Genomic DNA, 22259 nt, shown 5'->3' with positions numbered 1-22259 from the left:
AAATTTCTTTAAAATTTTAAAATTAAAATTTTAAATTTAAAAATTTCTTTAAAAATTGCTTTATATTTAAATAAATATGCACACTTTTATTAACAAGCATCACAAAAATCCTGTTTACTATTTTTTGACTACTGACTGCTAGTTATTTTCATTAGTTGTATGAATAGTAGGGTGAAATAAAGAACATTATTTATTGCCATCCTCACTTGAAGATGTAACATTTTAAAGAATGAAGGGTATTTTATACATTTTCTCACATGAAATGGTGTCTTTTTTTAATTTTTGTTTTTCTATTTTATTCATAATAAAGGCAAGTTTCCCAACAAAACCCAGAAATCAGTAGTAGAAAAATAACAAAGGAAAAATTCCCAGTCTATATAATAAAAACCTGGGAGTGCAGGGAAATTGCAGAGGGGGTGTTGTGGGGGGAGCAGAGGGATGGCTAGATGACCAGCCAGGCAGCAGAAGATGGAGGTCTGGGATCTGTTGAGGTTGTCTAGCGTCCCAGTCTTTCTCTCACCACACTAGCCTTCTTTGGGTCTTCATCAGCAGGACCACAGCAAGTAGCATTAAGTACAAGAACTGGTGTTCTTGGAGCCCATAAACAGATACTGGGTTTTTGTTTGATCGACTGGAAAAAACATACAGCTTAAAAGTTGAGAATTGTATTTTATTTGGGGACATTACTGAGAACTATAATCTGAGAGGTAACCTTGCAGATAGCTATGAGGGACTGATCCAAAGAGGTAGGGAGGGAACGAGGATATATATATAGGAGTTTTTGCTGAAAAAAAAATGAAAGAAAATCATGTCATCAACTATCAAAAGATTGCTGCTAATCACAAAAAAGAGACTTCTAAGTTAATGATTTTAGTGGTTTTCTGTGTATGGGAAGTGTCCAGAGTCTGGGCTCACTGAAATTACTCCTTTGCTATGCATCTTAGTTACCTGGGACCAGTGGCCTGTTTTCTCCATCCTGAATCCCCTCAGGGTGTACCTGCTCCAAAGGCTTGATGGCGGGCAACATTCATGTACTGTTTACTAGAGTGGCAGGCAACATTCTTTGTTTATTGAAATAGCAACATTTTAGAAAATCCACAGTTTCCTTTTTTTTTTTACTGATACCTAGCACTTTATTAGTGGGGAGTCTTGTTCTGGGGGAGGAGCTGGTATGGATACCTAGTGCCCATCTAGGCTCATTTTTCTGGATATCAGATGTTGTCTGTATGCAACTTTAAAGGAAACATCCTTAGGGATGAAATCCTGGCAGGGTAGCTCTGTGAATACCAAGCAGCAAGGGTGAGGGGAGCATCCTGGACACAGCTGGGCCCTTGGGACAGCAGAGCTTCAACAAGGGACTCCAAGTCCATGGTGGGGGAGCAGTGGCTGTACTGCTCACGGGCACACTGTCCGGGCCCAGCAGGAACTGGTTTCCAGCCAAGTCACTGCAGCACACTGGAGACCCAGTGAGGAGCTTGGAGTCAGTCATGACTGCAGGGTGTCATCACGGAGCTCGTGGTTAAAGAACCCACCTACCGATGTAGGAGACATAAAAGGCGCCGGTTTGATCCTTGAGTTGGGAAGATTCCCTGGAGGAGGGCATGGCAACCCACCCCAGTATTCTTGCCTGGAGAATCCCACAGACGGAAGAGCCTGGCAGGCTACAGTCCATAAGGTCAAAGAGTCGCTTATGACTGAAGCAACTGAGCATGCGTGCTCCTCTGGGCGCTAGCAGAACATTAGGGAAGAAGGCAGAAGCAGAACTGCCTGCTGGCCATTCACTTTGTGTAAAGCTGGGCTCCAGCCACCACAAAGTTGGGCTTCTTTGTTCTTGGTGTTTTCCTGATGCCTTAACTGGTTGTATAGAAGCTGAGTGGTATGTGTATCAGAATAACACAGGAAACTTGCTGAATTGTGGATCAGTTGTATCTTTATTCACTCCAAAGTTTGAATCCCACTTGAGACTCATTGTTTTTTTCTGAATGCCTGTAGAAATTCACATCTGATTACATACATTTTGGTATTTTATTTTACAGCTTTTTATTTTTACTTCATTGCTGGGTGTGTATGTGAAGTCCCTATAGTTTTGTTCTACACTTATATCATCTAACTATTTCAAAGTTAGGGTAAATCCAAATTAAAAAACATTCTACACTTCTAGCACATTTTTGAATTTTAAAAAAATGCACAAACACCTATCTAATGGTAATTAAAGGATTAGACCATTACTATATTCTATTAAAAGTAATTTCTACCTATAACTAGAAATAAGATTGTTAATACAGCCTTGGAAGAATGATAGAGTGAAACTTTGGATTATGTTTGTAAGTATATAAAAAATCTTCCTGCTAACAAGACATTTTTCTCCCAGATATTAAACTAACCATGAAGAAAATGATTATCAATACACGGCGCTCTTTTGTAAATATTCCCAATGTGGTTGGACCAGATGTTGAAAAGGAAATAAGAAGGATGGAAAATGGAGCATGCAGGTAAATGTACACTTTCTTCTATGTATTTTTAATACCAGCCACCATTCTTAAATCTGAATGGGTTTAACTGCAGTTTAAGATTTAATTTCAAACCTTGAACTTCGTAATTTATTTAATTTAGTGAATTTGCTTCTACTTTGTGGCAGCCTGACTTCTCTAACAAATGAACATAGATATCATTGTGGGTATTCTTTAGGAGCACCTTTGCCAAATATTTCCTTCATCACTGGCAGGACCTTTCCTCATGAAACATTTCACATCTAAAGGGACAACCGTGCCATGGATAAATGTGGGGAAAAAGAATAGTGTGAAATGCTAATGTGTTTTAAGAGTATGATTTAAAGTGGTCACCCTATAAATGAAGTGAACATGTATAAATATAGTTGAATTTATTTTTGCTGAAATGAAATTTTATTACAAGTTAATTAAAAAGCCTGTATTATTTGACCTAAAGTGTAGGTATTGAGGGCTACCCTGGGTGCTCAGACTGTAAAGAATCCGCCTGCAATGTGGGAGATCTGGGTTCCATCCTGGGTTGGGAAGATCCCCTGGAGGATGGCATGGCAATCTGTTCCAGTATTCTTGCCTGGAGAATCCTCATGGACAGAGGAGCCTGGCGTGCTACAGTCCATGGGGTCCCGAAGAGTCGGACACAACTGAATGCCTAAGCACATAGATATAAAGGGGGCTTCCCTGGTAGCTTAGCTGGTAAAGAATCCGCCTGCAATTCAGGAGACCCTGGTTTGATTCCTGGGTTGGGAAGATCCCCTGGAGAAGGGATAGGCTGCCCACACCAGTATCTTGCCTAGAGAACCCCCATGGACAGAGGAGCCTGGTGGGCTACAGTCTGTGGCATAGCAGAGTCAGATACAACTGAGCGGCTGAGCACACCTGCACACATGGGCATCATACTTTCCATCTGACAAACACTAACATTGTCATTGTGAATCCATCAAACAGTACAAATGTGGAAGTCCTAGAAAGTAATTTCTTAATTACATGTATTGTGCTGGATTGTGCATTTACTTTAATTCTGTTCTTCTTGACAGTAAATTGCTACTTCTGCACAGTTCATATTTCAGTCTTATTACACATTGTTGTCTGTGTTTGTTTGAGAGAGAAGGAGAAGAGATCCCCCCAGTGAGAAATGTTGTTCCCCTATAGTGGTTCAAAACGTTGATCTAATTCATCTTTGCCACCTTTTGGACCGTAGCTCCTTTTCCGATGATGATGATGACAGTGCTTCTATATTTGAAGAATCAGAGAGTGAGAACCCCCAAGCAAGGGATTCCTTTAGAAGTAATACACACAGAAGCGGACAACCATCACAGAGGTGAGCAGTGTGATGAAAAAAAGGCACTATTCTTCCACTTGGTGGGCTTGGAAACCTTGATAGGCTTGGCAAACCCTCCTGCTGCCCAGCTACTCTGAAGTACATTCTGTTCCTTACTTTTTTCTTCTCTTGGGAAACTGCCACTGCTTGATGATAATTTATGTTCATGGGGTTCCAAGTCATAAACACACTTTCCAATCAGTTTCCCTGAGACCTGTGTCTATCCCTTAGGGAATCTCATGCCTGAGTCCTCTCTGATTTCCTCCTCTTTTCTGATGCTTCTTCCAAGCAATTGTATGTGAGAGGGATCAGCTGTCGTTCTCTAAAATGTTCTCTCCCCTTCAACCCTACTTTCAGGGAAATCAAGCACTAGGGTGAGTATTGAGTAGAGAAAAGCTAACAAATCCACCTCAAACTGTTGACTCTGAGAGTGTAAAAGAAGTGTGGTATTGGTGTGGATGAGGGGTTCTATCACACTTCTATCACATTCTATCACACTTATTTACGTTTCCTTTGGCTTTCTCCCTCTTTTTTCCTCTCTCTCTTTCTTTCCCCACTGACCACCTTCAGCTTTTCTATTGTTTTCATTTCTCTTGTCTTCCATGACAGTCTAAGACTTAGATCTCTTGCTGAGAGTTAGCAGCATCCAAGTTGGCTCACTCAGGTTGTGGAGAAGGTTCATGTGATCCATTGTAAGCACTGATGAATAGACATTTACTGATCGCTTTGATTCATGGCACTGACATTCAGCAACTCACGCTTCATGGAGGCTCTCTATTTTCAAAAATTGCCTAGGCACTAGTTAGTAATGGGTAGAAACTGGAAAGCATTTGTTCTTTAAGACTGTTTGCTTACCATGGACGTTGTATATATGGTAACTACTAAGACTTCACTGTACTTTTTCATTTCCCAGGGAGCAGTACCTGCCTGGAGCCATTGCACTTTTTAATGTTAACAACAGCAGCAATAAGGAGCAGTAAGTATATCGGCAATAGAAAGCCAAACCTTTGTGTTTAAAGAAAACCAGTGAAAAAGCATAAATACATCTGAATGTGTTAGACTCCAAATACTTATTTGGCAAACTCTATCTAATACAATTGCAAAGATATTCTTTTATTTTGTTATTTGGTTTTTGCCTTCTGAAAAATGGACCTAGCCATGTTAAAAGTAGTTTGTGTGTATTTGAATACATGTAGGAAACCCTTGCCTAGAGCATATGTGCAATTGCACCTCCATGTGGTTAGGGTTAGGGTGGCTGACCAAATAAATGAGACGTTATTAATTGTTCTCATTCTGAGTCAATATGTCTTAGGTCAAGTTTCCCAGGAGACAGTCTCTGGGATGGAGGCTTGTATGTGGAGGTTTATTGGGAGTGCTTTTATAAATGATGCCTAAAAGGGAGTTAATGGAGTAGGACTGGGTAAAGAGAGAAGCGGAACTTCTTAAATAGATGTGATGTGCCATATGATGCCGTGATGGTCCTTCTGAGTTGTTACACAGTTAGGTGATAGGACTGGGCTTTGTACACATGCACAATCATTGGATGAGGGCTGCCTCAGGAAGGGTGGCGTAATTTTGAGCATGGTGGCTTCCTTCAGCCAAGGTCACACAAGGGAGAGGGAAACTAGAAGCTGGCAGTAACCAAAGCTGGACAGTGGCACTGGTCAAAGCCCTGAAGCAAAAAAGCATATTAGTATCCATATTATAGGGCTTCCCTGGTGTCTCAGCAGCAAAAAATCTGCCTGCAATACAGGAGATACAAGAGATGCACATTCGATCCCTGGGTTGGGAAGATCCCCTGGAGGAGGAAATAGCAATCCACTCCAGTATTCTTGCCTGGAAAATTCCATAGACAGAGGAGCCCAGCAGGCTACAGTCCACAGAGCTGCAAAAGAGTTAGACGTGACTTAGCAACTGAGCACAGCATCCGTGAGATGTATCGATTCAAGTCAGAGTTATTTGATGCCCTTTCCACGGTGTAATTAACTTGCCACCAAGTGACCACTTTCCTCAAATAATGGTGCTGTTTTAGAGTCATAGCATTCGTCTTTGGAACTGGAAGGTTAGACAGTAACAGCAGCAGTTAAACCACCTGGGTGAATGGGATCTCCATGCTGGGCCCATGCATCATCTCCATCTCTGCCACCATTGTTGCCCCATTCATGACCATGTTGTGCCAGTGTTGGGGATGCCAGTGACAGAGGGTAGCTTTATCTGCAGTCAGGTTTTTTCTACTTGATTGTTTTTTTTTTTCCCTTTTCCATGGCACCTGATATTTGATGGGCAATAACATGGGATACAGATATTTTAAAACTTTGTGCCCATGCCCCTGAAGTCCATTTAGTCTGCCTGGTTTCCAGAATTATTTTTGCTGATCTTTCAGTATTTTTTAATCAGGTCCCTGACCAACCAGCCAATGCAGTGTGACTGTCCATGAATCCTTGTATATTCTTAATTTGAGCCATTTCTTTTTTCCCACAAAGTGGATGACTATGCAGTATTTGACATTGTCCCATTGGTAAGACTAACCTCACAGTCTTTTAAGGCCACCTCTCTGTAGTGCTTTTCTATAGACAACAGTTCATTTTGGCTTAATCCAAAGTGCCAAACTGACTCATCCATAGATCATGCTCTATCAGCTTCTCATACAAAGCCAATATATGGCCATGATGGGGCAGGAGGAGTAGCTTTGAGACAGCAGTGGTAGATGACATGGGGAGAAGGTGCTGAGCCACCTGCTTAATCCCAAATATACCACTTTATCATATGATAGACTGCAATACAACCTTAGGGCTTATTAGTTCTGACAAGATCCAGCTCATGGTCAGCACTCATTGTCTGTCCCATGGTTAGATAATCCTCCTTAACGGCCAAGTTAAGCTGATGTCATTGATACAGATATAGTGGACCAATGTGATAATCTGAGGAATGTCCAGATGGCCCAGGTCCCTCAAGGTTATGTCATGATAGTAGGTGGGAGAGTTAACATAGCCCTGGAAAATACTGTAGATGACATACTGTTTTCCATCCCTTGTGGATATGGACTGTTTATGACCTTCTTCACTGATAGTGATTAAATATAACACATTCGCCCCGAATATAACACTGACCCAGAATCTTAGGAATCTGGTATAGATTGGGTGAGTGTATTGTTTTTCACATTCACCACAGTGACTGCAATGGGAGCTACTATTTGGTTGATTTTGCAGTAGTCTGCTGCTGTCCCGCAGGATCCATTCGGTTGTAGTAGGGGTCAGACATTGAATTAAATGAGGATGTGATGGGGAAACACCACCCCTGCATGCATTAGGTCTTTAAGGATTGATTTCCTTTCCTGTCCAGGATGCAATATTGTTTGTTTGTTTGTTTGTTGCCAGCAGGTAGGAAACAGCTTTATGGCTTCCACTTGGTCCTCCTCACTACGTTAGCTCATATTCCATAAGCCAAGAAACTTGTGGCGATGATGTTGTTTTTCAGTTGCTCAGTCACGTCTGACTCTTTGTGACCCCATAGACTGTAGCATGCCAGGCTTTCCTGCCCTTCACCATCTCCCAGAGTTTGCCCAAACTCATGTTCACTGATGCCATCGGTGATGCCAATGTCAGTGATGCCATCCAACCATCTCATCCTCTGTTGTCCCCTTCTCCTCCCATTCTCAATCTTTTCTAGCATCAGGGTCTTTTTCAATGAGTTAGCTTTTCACATTAGGTGGCCAAAGTATTGGAGCTTCGGTTTCAGCATCAGTCCTTCCATTGAATACTCAGGATTGATTTCATTTAGGATTGACTGGTTTGATCTCCTTGCAGACCAAGGGACTCTCAAGAGTCTTCTCCAACACCACAGTTCAAAGGCATTAATTCTTCAGTGCTTAGCCTTTTTTATTGTCCAGCTGTCACATCTATGACTACTGGAAAAACCATACCTTTGACTATACAGACCTTTATCGGCAAAGGGATATCTCTGTTTTTTTAATATGCTGTCTAGGTTTGTTACTGCTTTTCTTCCAAGGAGCAAGGGTCTTTTAATTTCATGACTGAAAGTGGAGATGAGGGTTCTTCTAATGGGCAAATAGATTTATTTCTGTTTATACTTGAACAGCTCGAGAAAGTATAAACGCCATGATAAGTATATTCAGTAATGATTTCCCCAGTCTTCTCCATAAAGAAAATCAATGGATTTCAAAGGAGGAGAAGGGGACGACAGGGGATAAAATGGTTGGATGGCATCACTGACTCAATGGTCATGAGTCTGAGCAAGCTTTGGGAGTTGGTGATGGACAGGGAAGCCTGGAGTGCTGCAGTCCATGGGATTGCAAAGAGTTGGACTTGACTGAGCGACTGAATGGAACTGAACTGGAGAAATGACCACAACAGGGCATCTGTAGATGCAATGGAGGGCCCATAAATTACTACCAAACCACCATATGTCCCCCATTTTAATGGAGGAGGCATGATCATGCTTTAGTTCCTAGATCTCAATAACAAAACTTGGATCCTCTGCCAAGTGGTGTTTAATGTATCTAGGCATCTTTCCCCCCAGGGTGTGTGTTTGCATGCTAAGTCACTTCAGTCATGTCCAACTCTGCAACGCCATCGACTGTAGCCCTCCAGGCTCCTCTGTCCATGGTGATCCTTCAGGCAAGAATACTGGAGTGGATTATCATGCTTTCCTCCAGAGGATCTTCCTGACCCAAGGATCCAACCTGTGTCTCCTATGACTCCTGCATTGTAGGTGGATTCTTGACTGCTGAGCCATCGTGGAAGCCCCACTAGGGTACAGTTCCCTAAGTAAATGACCATTGATTTTCTTTAGGGGAAAGAGTGGGGAAATCATTACTGAATATACTTGTCATTGCTGTTGCAGTCCTTCTTCATGGGAGCTTGGCTTTTCCTCCAGTCAGTGGTTTCATTTTTGAAAGCTTACTCAGGTTTGGAAACTGTTCAAGGGGTTGTGACTTTTTTTGGGGTAACTTGCCCTCAACCTCCTGATCATCCATTCCTGGTTTGTGTTTTTATTGTAAATGTTAAACAGTACCCTGACAAGTCAATGGGATGCTCACCTATCTAGGAACACAGTAGACTATTAACCCCTTCTATAGCTTTCTGTGGGTTAAGGCCCTGGCTTCCTCATGCACTTAACTGCCTATTACAACAATCAGGCCCACTTCTTTTCTGATGGGTAAGCACTGCCACTGATCTCCGTGATTCTAGATCCTGTCATCCCTTTGCTCTCAGGGAATCTGGTTCTATACCCAGGTCAGTGTCTCTCACTACCAGCTGAGGTGAACAGTGGATAGCACCTCTGAGCTGCCCAGTGATGCTGGCGCCCCTCTCACCAGCACAGTCCCTATCATTTTTGTATCCTCTCAGACCTCTTAGGGAACACAGTCAGTTGGTGGGCTAGTTTCCTTACTTAGTATATTCTTTTAGCATGCCACTTCTCTGAATCTTTGTGATACCTTCTTCCACCATCTGCCATGACATTTTGTAATTTTTATGTCACTTAGTGTGAGCCATCACCTTTTCTGAACTTTTAAATGCCATCTAAGAAGGTGTCAGCACCATCTCCCAGGGTCTGTGTTAGGATGTGAAATCCTATATCATAGGAATGTACTCCTGTAGCTGTAAATTCCATCTTATCTGACTTTATATTCTGTTACTGTTTGTACATGACAACCTTAGGTGCCAAACCTCAGATCCTTGTCAATTTTATCTATTTCTCCTTGGTAGCAGTTTTCTACTTCCGCTGGGCCATTCCTACCCAGATTAAGTTCATTTGTATATTTGCACCTGAAAGTTTCCCTCCCTTTAGCATTCTTCCTCTTCTTCTCAGCCTCTACAACTCTTACCCATACCTGGATGCCTACGTTTATTCCTAATTCTCTCTTTTTTTTTTTCCATTTATTTTTATTAGTTGGAGGCTAATTACTTTACAATATTGTAGTGGTTTTTGTCATACATTGACATAAATCAGCCATGGATTTACATGTATTCCCTATCCCAATCCCCCCTCCCACCTCCCTCTCCACCCGATCCCTCTGGGTCTTCCCAGTGCACCAGGCCAGAGCACTTGTCTCATGCATCCAACCTGGGCTGGTGATCTGTTTCACCCTAGATAATATACATGTTTCGATGCTGTTCTCTCAAAACACCCCACCCTCGCCTTCTCCCACAGAGTCCAAAAGTCTGTTCTGTACATCTGTGTCTCTTTTTCTGTTTTACATATAGGGTTATCATTACCATCTTTCTAAATTCCATATATATGTGTTAGTATACTGTATTGGTCTTTATCTTTCTGGCTTACTTCACTCTGTATAATGGGCTCCAGTTTCATCCATCTCATTAGAACTGATTCAAAGGAATTCTTTTTAATGGTTGAGTAATGTTCCATGGTGTATATGTACCACCGCTTCCTTATCCATTCATCTGCTGATGGGCATCTAGGTTGCTTTCTTGTCCTGCTTATTATAAACAGTGCTGCGATGAACATTGGGGTGCATGTGTCTCTTTCAAATCTGGTTTCCTCAGTGTGTATGCCTAGCAGTGGGATTGCTGAGTCATATGGCAGTTCTATTTCTAGTTTTTTAAGAAATCTCCACACTGTTCTCCATAGTGGATGTACTAGTTTGCATTCCCACCAACAGTGTAAGAGGGTTCCCTTTTCTCCACACCCTCTCCAGCATTTATTGCTTGTAGACTTTTGGATAGCAGCCATCCTGACTGGCGTGTAATGGTACCTCATTGTGGTTTTGATTTGCATTTCTCTGATAATGAGTGATGTTGAGCATCTTTTCAGCTGTTTGTTAGCCATCTGTATGTCTTCTTTGGAGAAATGTCTATTTAGTTCTCTGGCCCATTTTTTGATTGGGTCATTTATTTTTCTGGAATTGAGCTGCAGGAGTTGCTTGTATATTTTTGAGATTAATCCTTTATCTGTTTCTTCATTTGCTATTATTTTCTCCCAATCTGAGGGCTGTCTTTTCACCTTACTTATAGTTTCCTTTGTTGTGCAAAAGCTTTTAAGTTTAATTAGGTCCCATTTGTTTATTTTTGCTTTTATTTCCAATATTCGGGGAGGTGGGTCATAGAGGATCCTGCTGTGATTTATGTCGGAGAGTGTTTTGCCTATGTTCTCTTCTATGAGTTTTATAGTTTCTGGTCTTACATTTAGATCTTTAATCCATTTTGAGTTCATTTTTGTGTGTGGTGTTAGAAAGTGTTCTAGTTTCATTCTTTTTCAAGTGGTTGACCAGTTTTCCCAGCACCACTTGTTAAAGAGGTTTTCTTTTTTCCATTGTATATCCTTGCCTCCTTTGTCAAAGATAAGGTGTCCATAGGTTCGTGGATTTATCTCTGGGCTTTCTATTCTGTTCCATTGATCTATATTTCTGTCTTTGTGCCAGTACCATACTGTCTTGATGACTGTGGCTTTGTAGTAGAGTCTGAAGTCAGGCAGGTTGATTCCTCCAGTTCCATTCTTCTTTCTCAAGATTACTTTGGCTATTCGAGGTTTTTTGTATTTCCATACAAATTATGAAATTTTTTGTTCTAGTTCTGTGAAAAATACCATTGGTAGCTTGATAGGGATTGCATTGAATCTATAGATTGCTTTGGGTAGTATACTCATTTTGACAATATTGATTCTTCTAATCCATGAACATGGTATATTTCTCCATCTGTTTGTGTCCTCTTTGATTTCTTTCATCAGTGTTTTATAGTTTTCTATGTATAGGTCTTTTGTTTCTTTAGATAGATATACTCTTAAGTATTTTATTCTTTTTGTTGCGATGGTGAATGGTATTGTTTCCTAATTTCTCTTTCTGTTTTCTCATTGTTAGTGTATAGGAATGCTAGGGATTTCTGTGTGTTAATTTTATATCCTGCTACTTTACTATATTCATTGATTAAGTTCAATAATTTTCTGGTAGAGTCTTTAGGGTTTTCTATGTAGAGGATCATGTCATCTGCAAACAGTGAGAGTTTCACTTCTTCTTTTCCTATCTGGATTCCTTTTACTTCTTTTTCTGCTCTGATTGCTGTGGCCAAAACTTCCAAAACTATGTTGAATAGTAGTGGTGAGAGTGGGCACCCTTGTCTAGTTCCTGATTTTAGTGGAAATGCTTTCAATTTTTCACCACTGAGGGTAATGCTTGCTGTGGGTTTGTCATATATAGCTTTTATTATGTTGAGGTATGTTTCTTCTATTCCTGCTTTCTGGAGAGTTTTAATCATAAATGAGTGTTGAATTTTGTCAAAGGCTTTTTCTGCATCTATTGAGTTAATCATATGGGAGACAATCATGTGGTTTTTATCTTTCAATTTGTTAATGCGGTATATTACATTGATTGATTTGTGGTTATTAAAGAATCCTTGCATTCCTAGGATAAAGCCCACTTGGTCATGATGTATGATTTTTTTAATATGTTGTTGGATTCTGTTTGCTAGAATTTTGTTAAGGATTTTTACATCTATGTTCATCCGTGATATTGGCCTGTAGTTTTCTTTTTTTGTGGCATCTTTGTCTGGTTTTAGAATTAGGGTGATGGTGTCCTCATATAATGAGTTTGGAAGTTTACCTTCTTCTGCAATTTTCTGAAAGAGTTTAAGTAAGATAGTCTCTTCTCTAAATTTTTGGTAGAATTCAGCTGTGAAGCCATCTGGTCCTGGGCTTTTGTTTCCTGGAAGATTTCTGATTACAGTTTCGATTTCCTTGCTTGTGATGGGTCTGTTAAGATCTTCTATTTCTTTCTGGTTCAGTTTTGGAAAGTTATACTTTTCTAAGAATTTGTCCATTTCTTCTAAGTTGTCCATTTTATTGGCATAGAGCTGCTGGTAGTAGTCTCTTATGATCCTTTGTATTTCAGTGTTGTCTGTTGTGATCTCTCCATTTTCATTTCTAATTTTGTTAATTTGGTTCTTCTCCCTCTGTTTCTTAATGAGTCTTGCTAATGGTTTGTCAATTTTGTTTATTTTTTCAAAAAACCAGCTTTTAGCTTTGTTGATTTTTGCTATGGTCTCTTTAGTTTCTTTTGCATTTATTTCTGCCCTAATTTTTAAGATTTTTTTCCTTCTACTAACCCTGGGATTCTTCATTTCTTCCTTCTCTTGTTGCTTTAGGTGTAGAGTTAGGTCATTTATTTGACTTTTTTCTTGCTTCTTGAGGTAAGCCTGTAATGCTATGAACCTTCCCCTTAGCACTGCTTTTACAGTGTCCAATAGGTTTTGGGTTGTTGTGTTTTCATTTTCATTCGTTTCTATGCATATTTTGATTTCTTTTTTTATTTCTTCTATGATTTGTTGGTTATTCAGAAGCGTGTTATTTAGCCTCCATATGTTTGAATTTTTAATAATTTTTTTCCTGTAATTGAGATCTAATCTTACTGCACTGTGGTCAGAAAAGATGACTGGAATGATTTCAATTTTTTTGAATTTACCAAGGCTGGATTTATGGCCCAGGATGTGATCTATGCTGGAGAAGGTTCTGTGTGCACTTGAGAAAAAGGTGAAGTTGATTGTTTTGGGGTAAAATGTCCTATAGATATCAATTAGGTCTAGCTGGTCCATTGTGTCATTTAAAGATTGTGTTTCCTCGTTAATTTTCTGTTTAGTTGATCTATCCATAGTTGTGAGTGGGGTATTAAAGTCTCCCACTATTATTGTGTTACTATTAATTTCCTCTTTCATACTTATTAGCATTTGCCTTACATATTGTAGTGCTCCTATGTTGCGTACATATATATATATATATATATATATATATATATATATATTTATAATTGTTATATCTTCTTCCTGGACTGATCCTTTGATCATTATTTAGTGTCCTTCTTTGTCTCTTTTCACAGCCTTTATTTGAAAGTCTATTTTATCTGATATGAGTATTGCGACTCCTTCTTTCTTTTGGTCTCCGTTTGCGTGAAATATTTTTTTCCAGCCCTTCATTTTTAGTCTGTATGTGTCCCTTGTTTTGAGGTGGGTCTCTTGTAGAAAGCATATATAGGGGTCTTGTTTTTGTATCCATTCAGCCAGTCTTTGTCTTTTGGTTGGGGCATTCAACCCATTTACATTTAAGGTAATTATTGATAGGTATGGTCCCGTTGCCATTTACTTTGTTGTTTTGGGTTCGCATTTATACACCCTTTCTGTGTTTCCTGTCTAGAGAAGATCCTTTAGCATTTGTTGAAGAGCTGGTTTGGTGGTGCTGAATTCTCTCAGCTTTTGCTTGTCTGTAAAGCTATTGAATTCTCCTTCATATCTGAATGAGATCCTTGCTGGGTACAGTAATCTAGGTTGTAGGTTATTCTCTTTCATTACTTTAAGTATATCCTGCCATTCCCTTCTGGCCTGAAGGGTTTCTATTGATAGATCAGCTGTTATCCTTATGGGAATCCCTTTGTGTGTTATTTGTTTTTTCTCCCTTGCTGCTTTTAATATTTATTCTTTGTGTTTGATCTTTGTTAATTTGATTAATATGTGTCTTGGGATGTTTTGCCTTGAGTTTATCCTGTTTGGGACTCTCTGGGTTTCTTGGACCTGTGTAGCTATTTCCTTTCCCATTTTAGGGAAGTTTTCAGCTATTATCTCCTCGAGTATTTTCTCATGGCCTTTCTTTTTGTCTTCTTCTTCTGGGACTCCTATGATTCAAATGTTGGGGTGTTTCACATAGTCCCAGAGGTCCCTGAGGTTGTCCTCATTTCTTTTGATTCTTTTTTCTTTTTTCCTCTCTGCTTCATTTATTTCCACCATTTTATCTTCTACCTCACTTATCCTATCTTCTGTCTCCGTTATTCTACTGTTGGTTCCCTCCAGAGTTTTTTTGATCTCATTTATTGCATTAGTCATTTTTAATTGACTCTTTTTTATTTCTTCTAGGTCCTTATTAAACATTTCTTGCATCTTCTCAATCTTTGTCTCCAGGCTATTTATCTGTAACTCCATTTTGTTTTCAAGATTTTGGATCATTTTTATTATCATTATTCTAAATTCTTTTTCAGGTAGATTCCCTATCTCCTCCTCTTTTGTTTGACTTGGTGGGCATTTTTCATGTTCCTTTACTTGTTGGGTATTTCTCTGCCTTTTCATCATGTTTAGATTGCTGTGTCTGGAGCAGGCTTTCTGTATTCTGGTGGTCTGTGGTTCCTTTTTATTGTGGAGGTTTCATCCAGTGGGTGGGGTTGGACAATTGGCTTGTCAAGGTTTCCTGGTTAGGGAAGCTTGCGTCAGTGTTCTGGTGCGTGGAACTGGATTTCTTCTCTCTGGAGTGCAATGGAGTGTCCAGTAACGAGTTTTGAGATGGGTCTATGTGTTAGGTGTGACTTTGGGAAGTATGTTGACGCTCAGGGCTATGTTCCTGCATTGCTGGAGAATTTGCGTGGTATGTCTTGCTCTGGAACTTATTGGCTCTTGGGTGGTGGTTGGTTTCAGTGTAGGTATGGAGGCTTTTGGATGGTCTCTTATTACTTAATGTTCCCTGTAGTCAGGAGCTCTCTGGTGTTCTCAGGTTTTGGGCTTAAGTCTCCTGCCTCTGGATTTCAGTCTTATTCTTCTAGTAGTCTCAAGACTTCTCCAACTATACAGCACTGATAATAAAACTTCTAGGTTAATGGTGAAAAGATTCTCCACTGTGAGGGATACCCAGAGAGGTTCACAGAGTTATATGAAGAAGAGGAGAGGGAGGAGGGAGATAGAGATGAGCAGGAGGAGAAAAAGGGGGACTCAAGAGGAGAGAGACAGATCTACGCAGTTCTCTGTTCCCAAAGTGTTCTCCATAGCCCAGATACCCACAGAGATTCACAGAATTGGATTGGGAAGAGAAGGGGGAGGGAAGAAATAGAGGTGTTCTGAGGTAGAAAACGGAGAGTCAAAAGTGGGAGAGAGTAATCAACACACTCCTGAGTAAAAATGGATACTGAATATTGGATTCTTAAATGTCCAAAATTGATATCAAATACTGAAAAACAAAGATTAAAAACCTAGAGTAGAGGTTAGACTCTTAAAAATACAATATTAAATACAAATACAAAAACACAAAAAAATTTAGAAATATATATGAAGTTCAGTTTAAAAATAGGGCTTCTCCTTTTTTTTTTTTTTTTTTGCAAGGTTACAGTGAAATGAAAATGAAAATTAAGGAGTAATAGAGGACTTTAAAAGAAAATAAGAGAAAAAAATAAAACAAGAAAAAAATTTTTTTCCTAATTAAAAAAAATAGTAAAAATATATGAAAATGAAAGTTAAGGAGTAATGGAGGGGTGACAGGGAATTTTAAAAGAAAACAAAAGAGAAAAAAATTTAAAAAGAAAAGAAAAAAAAATTTTTTTTAATTAAAAAAAAAAAAGTAAAAATATATCTAGGAATTTCTCTGGAGCTGTTGTGGTCAGTGTGGGTTTGGTTCAGTTTCAGACAGCTCCGCGTTCCAGCTTATACTTCTCAATATCTATAGGCCCCTTCCTGTGTAGTTGGTGTCACCAGTGGCTTCTGAAGTGGTTCCCTTTGTTTATTTGGCTTCTGTTTGCCAGTCTCTTCAGTGTCTAATTTCCACCCTGACACAGGCGGGCGGAGGTGGTCTCTTGTTTAGGTTCTCTGGTTCAGTCATGCTGCGGGGAGGTGGGGGGGGGGGGCGCTGCAGACAGATATCGCTGTGTGTGGGTACAACTCACAGTGTTCCAGTCACACTGGGTTTGCCCCCGCTCACGGGTGTGTGCTTTCCCTGTCTATACTGCTCAGGCTCCCGGCTGCTCTATATGGAGCAGACCCTGCATTGCGTGCAGTTCCAGTTATCGGGTACTCCACAAAAAGGCGGACTCGGTTGGGCCTGCGTTTTGTGCCTTCCCTGGCCCGAGCAGCTCAGGCAGCCAGGAGCTTGACGGGTGCACTCTCCCCGGGTGCGGTGCACCTTCTCCCCTCCGCGGCCCCAGCCTCAGTTTCCATGCACGCCAGTCGGGTGCGTGCGCCCTGTGTCTGTTCTGGAGAGCTAGCCTTCTAGCCGCGACCCTCCCGGCAGATGTGGACCATCCAGAATTTCAGGAAGTCTTTGGTTAGAAACTGGAGGCCTGTTTGCAGTTTGGTAGGGGGTGCCGTCTCTGGGGCCGAGTTTGCCCCTTTCCCCTCCCCCCTGCCTCCTGCCTCCAGTGGGGGATGGGCTGGTCCGCCGCCAGCTAGCTCTTCTCTGGAACTGCTCAGTCCCTTTGTTCTGCAAAGGGCTGGCAGTGTGTTCGGGCCAGTTAATTTTCTCTCTCTCTCTTGCTATCCCACAGTTTAAGTTGCTATCTCACATTAGCTTCCTCCAATTGCCCTCAGGACATTTGGCCCCGGTCCTTACCCTAAGCAATGCCACCCGCTCCTCTCTGTTCTGCCTCCACTTGCTGGTGGCGGATGTGGGCATCTGGGGTACTTTTCTGCTGGGAGTTGCTTTTAGGCATGTAATCTGTGGGTTTTATTTATTTTTCCTCCCAGTTAGGTTGCCCTCCGAGATTCGAAAACTTCCCCCAGACCCGCCAGTGAGAGGGTTTCCTGGTGTTTGGAAACTTCCTCTATTACAACTCCCTTCCTGGGATGGGTCTCCATCCCTAGCTCTTTTGTCTCTCTTTTTATCTTTTATATTTTGTCCTACCTCCTTTCGAAGATGATGGGCTGCTTTTCTGGGCGCCTGATGTCTTCTGCTAGTGGTCAGAAGTTGTTTTGTGAAGTTTGCTCAGCGTTCAAATGTTCTTTCGATGAATTTGTAGGGGAGAAAGTGGTCTCCCCGTCCTATTCCTCCGCCATCTTAGCTCCTCCTCCCCTACTTCTCTTTAACAGCATTCTCTGACTATCCCAGTAGTAATGAGATGTGTGTTCATTCAACTCTGAATAATATATTTTCCCAAGACATCTGAGCCAACAGTGACAGCCTGCTATGACTTTTGCTCTGACTCCAGAATGCATTCTTCTGCTGACAGAGAAAGCCAACTGCAAAAAGAGACCTCTAATCCCATACTCTCCACTCAAGATGAAACTGTATATAGAAGATGATCTCAAATCCAGTGAATGATTCTAAGAACTGGAATTCTTTTTTTTTTTTTTCCTTTTTTTATTTTTATTATTATTATTATTATTTTTTCCAGTGGGTTTTGTCATACATTGATATGAATCAGCCTAAGAACTGGAATTCTAATTCTGTTACCACAGTACTTTTTGACTGCTCATAAAACATTGCTTCATTCAGAATTACCCCTCTAGAGAAATGTCATGACATTTTCTGGAAATTCTTAAAGTTCTTATTCAAGTATAAATCTAAGTGACATCAAGAAGCTGAAAGTTTAAGTAACCATTTTTGGGATATGCATTGAGACTTTGAAAGTGCACTCTTGTAGCTGTTAGTTTGTAAATTTCCCTCCTTGGGTTTATGTCTTTATCCACCTCCATTTTCTCCAATTTTCTACATGCACTAATTCCCGGGAATTTTTATTTGCTTCTTATCTGGGTATGTGTCTATTTTTGGTTGAACCCTCCATTAAGAGACCAGATTTCTGGTCTCTGAACATGGAGGTGTGTCTTTGAACACAAAGCTCAGAATTCTTGCCCAATGAAGAGGAAAGTGAATAAGAATGGAAGTCAGAACATAATTTGTTTATGTGATGCAGATACTGTTTTTTTCCTATAGAGAACCAAAAGAAAAGAAGAAAAAGAAAAAAGAAAAGAAGAGGTAAGTGAAACTTTGGCTTCAATGACTCCACATTTTTCTGCCCATAACATTTTTGTGTTTTACCAACTATATTGCTCACTTTTTCAGCAAGCCAGATGGTAAAAATGAAAATAAAAAGGACCCAGAAAAGAAAAAGAAGAAAGAAAAGGACAAAGACAAGAAAAAGAAAGAGGAGAAAGGCAAAGATAAGAAAGAGGAGTAAGTATTTTTAATGGCATTGAGATTTGAAGTAAATTTGTGATGGGTTTTGGATGCAGAGATAATTTCCCAGAAATTTATAGGAAAGAGGCCCTGTGTAAAGGCCAAATAAATTGTTATCAAATGTGAATTAATTTTTTTTCCAATTTCCTTAAAATTAGCAATGGTAGTCTTAATCTTAATTTTCTCATCAAGAACTTTCAGTGTCATAGTAATTTCCTTCCTCAAGCACTGATGAAGATAAACTTACTATTGGGACATATTTAGGATCCAAAGAAAGTTGCATTTCTAGGATCTTACCATAATTTTTTTTATTTGAAGTAAAAATTTAATAATTTCATTAATATTTTTGAGTCATACATACTGCATGGCAAATAATCTAAAGTAAAGTAGTCTCATTACAAAAGCCATGCTTAAGAATTAGAATTTCATAAGAATAAGACTGAGTGATGTTTTCCGAGCTATCTTTTTACTTTATAATTAAAGAAAAAACTGTTCTTTTAGCTTAGTCAAAGAAAACTCTTTATCAGACAATGGTTTAATGATTTGTGCCTGTTAGAAATTTGTTGATGTATAAAGGGAAAAATCCTTAAAAATAATAGTCTTGATACCAGAAAGTTTTTTAAAATGTCATTTGATCGTATAGTTTCTTCCTTTCTTCTTTCTCTTGTCCTCTATTGCTTCTCAATTCTTCATCCACACTTAAGGACGAGTACTTTTTATTAGATTGTGCTATATTCTTCTCTCCATACAGATGAGAAAGAAGCCATGAGTTCCCCCTCACAATGTGGTCCCTGATTGTTATATTACCTGGTAAGGGGAGTGGCAAAACCATCATTCTCCCACCACCCGTAACCCTCCAAAGGGATCTGTGGAATATCCAGAGTTTGGCATGATCTGTGTCATTGTTCTTTCTCAGTAGCTGGAGTGATAGAAGTGCCTGCAGCATCACAGTAAAATAAGGGCTTGGATAAAGTCTAAAGTATGGTCTAATGTGAGACTAATAATTTAACTATCCACCCCTCACTAACCAGTTTCTTATGATTAATGCACTATGCCAAACTAGTCTTCCCACTGTGGAGTGAGCTTCTCCAGCTTGTTTTTATATCATTAATTGTGGGTGATGGGTGTAACAATATTTGATATGTGAAATAAAAATCTTGTTTTTTGGTAACCTTCCATTTATTTCTAATTGCTGCTAGAGAGAAGAAGGAAGTCGTGGTTATTGATCCCTCAGGAAATATGTATTACAACTGGCTGTTCTGCATCACCTTACCTGTTATGTATAACTGGACCATGATTATTGCAAGGTGTCTATATATTTTTATGGATCTCAACCCGCTTCTAGTTTCCAATTTCACTGACTTAACCGTTTGGCTTAGAACTCTTCAGGACACACCTTGCTCCACCACCAGTTTTCTAGATGTTACATCATTCTCTGTGTTTTCCTAAGATCATGAGTTCTTTGGTTTCCAATATCCTTTGAAATCCAGAACTGGGATGGAGGATATGGGCGTACTTTTAAACTTTTGAATTGCTCAATCATTTAATTAGAATTTTGAGAGAAACTTTTTATTTTCTTTGGCCTGCAAGAAAAAGAAAATTGCCAAAACTGGAAAAAGATCAAGGATATAGATTTTATAAAGCAAGATGGGTTTCCCAAGTAGTATCTATGGTTCCTTGTCTTTTAGACAGTGAACATCTCAGTCATCTAGGGCCAAGCGTGATTTTCTGAGGAACTTTGGGTATAAACAGTGAGTATGAACCTGGTTATCAATGTTTATCACCAAAAATTATCAATATTTTGACATTAGCTTGAGCCATTTATTTTCATTTGATATTTTCACAAAGCTGACTGGTATAATGGAAAGAATGTTGAAATTCAGAAATGTGAAAAAACTAAATCTAACCCTCAGATTTGGGAATAAATTTGGGAAAACCATGGTTGAGTAAATGGATTCTAAGGACCCCTCCTCACCTTAGTGTATTATATTTCTCAGTTCAGTTCAGTTGCTCAGTCGTGTCTGACTCTTTGCGACCCTATGAACCGCAACACGCCAGGCCTTCCTGTCCATCACCAACTCCTGGAGTCTACCGAAACCCATGTCCATTGAGTCAGTGACACCATCCAACCATCTCATCCTCTGTCATCCCCTTCTCCTCCTGCCCTCAATCTTTCCCAGCATCAGGGTCTTTTCCAATGAGTCAGCTCTTCGCATCAGGTGGTCGAAGTATTGGAGCTTCAGCTTCAGCATCAGTCCTTCCAATGAACACCCAGGACTGATCTCCTTTAGGATGGACTGGTTGGATCTCCTTGCAGTCCAAGGGACTCTCAAGAGTCTTCTCCAACACCACAGTTCAAAAGCATCAATTCTTTGATGCTCAGCTCTCTTTATAGTCCAACTCTTACATCCATACATGACTACTGGAAAAACCATAGCCTTGACTAGACGGACCTTTGTTGACAAAGTATACAAAGAGAACTTTTATTTAAATTTATTTAAATTGGTCCATTTCATTTTATTTATACAAGTTTTTCTTTTACAGAGCATGTTTTGATGAACTTCAGTCTGATTACCTAGAATACTGGCTCATTTTTGATTACTTATCAGATATAGTCTATCTTCTTGATATGTTTGTACGAACAAGGACAGGTAAATATGTTTAGTTTTGGATATTTTGCAATTTTGTGCTTTTGTCTCTATGTTTAACTTGAAATTTATTAATTCAAGTATTCTTAAAAAAAAAAAAAAAAAACAAAGATTTGTTTGAGAAGAAAAGGCACCGTTGAAAGCAAGAGTACCATATACCCACCCACAGGCTCTTGTGTGTTAGTCGCTCAGTTGTGTCTGACTCTTTGTGACCCCATGGACTGTAGCCTGCCAAGTTCCTCTGCCCATGGACTCCTCCAGGCAAGACTATTGGAGTGGTTTCTCATTCCCTTCTCCAGGGGATCTTCTTGACTCAAGGATTGAACCTGGGTCTTCTGTATTGCAGACAGGTTCTTTACCATCTGAGCCACCAGGGAAGGCCAACCCACAGGTTTAGGCCACTCCAACTGATTCAGAAGGACATTACTAGCAACCTTCTGGATGTGGATTGATGGTTTTCCTCCATTAGCCTGTTCACTGGGCTTATACCAGGCAAGAGGAACAGAGAGAACAGAAATATTCTGCAGCTCTGTGAGGAAAGGGTAATTGCTGCTTAACAGAGGTACCTTGAAGAGACATGGGGGGAAAGGTCATTGTACTTAGCAGAGCTTTCCTAGAAATACTATAAGAAACCGGACATACATCCTTAATTCAACTTTATGGTTCATGGGGAGGCATTATTGACCAATAATCTGGGCAGGATCTGATAGCTTCTTACTTAATTATTCTTGTTAAATAGGTATAAGCTCATTGTTTCTATACTGCTCTCTACATGCAAAGGTAACCTATGTATGCAAAGAATGGCTTTTAAGAATCATTATGTAAAATAGTGACATTCTCTAGTATCAGTGCACTGAAACAATATTTCAGTTCTGTTCTATGCACAGCTCTGGTAACCAAAAT

General features: G+C 39.9%; 1 protein-coding gene across 3 annotated transcripts in view; it reads left to right on the top strand.

Moving 5' to 3' along the window:
* The window catches only part of CNGA1 (cyclic nucleotide gated channel subunit alpha 1), a 52420-nt gene that overhangs the window by 27739 nt on the left and 2422 nt on the right, over positions 1–22259 (top strand). For all 3 annotated transcript variants that reach the window (XM_061164698.1, XM_061164697.1, XM_061164699.1), the window contains 7 exons: positions 2372–2492; positions 3706–3825; positions 4739–4801; positions 18466–18507; positions 18595–18705; positions 19908–20015; positions 21253–21359. In XM_061164698.1, the coding sequence (XP_061020681.1) occupies positions 2386–2492; positions 3706–3825; positions 4739–4801; positions 18466–18507; positions 18595–18705; positions 19908–20015; positions 21253–21359 (658 nt within the window). In that variant the 5' untranslated portion in view covers positions 2372–2385. The remainder of the gene's footprint in view (positions 1–2371; positions 2493–3705; positions 3826–4738; positions 4802–18465; positions 18508–18594; positions 18706–19907; positions 20016–21252; positions 21360–22259) is intronic.

Source organism: Dama dama, chromosome 17 (assembly GCF_033118175.1).
Source record: "Dama dama isolate Ldn47 chromosome 17, ASM3311817v1, whole genome shotgun sequence".
In the NCBI taxonomy this organism is placed as follows: Eukaryota; Metazoa; Chordata; class Mammalia; order Artiodactyla; family Cervidae; genus Dama; species Dama dama.
This window is presented reverse-complemented; position numbering and strand designations above follow the sequence as displayed.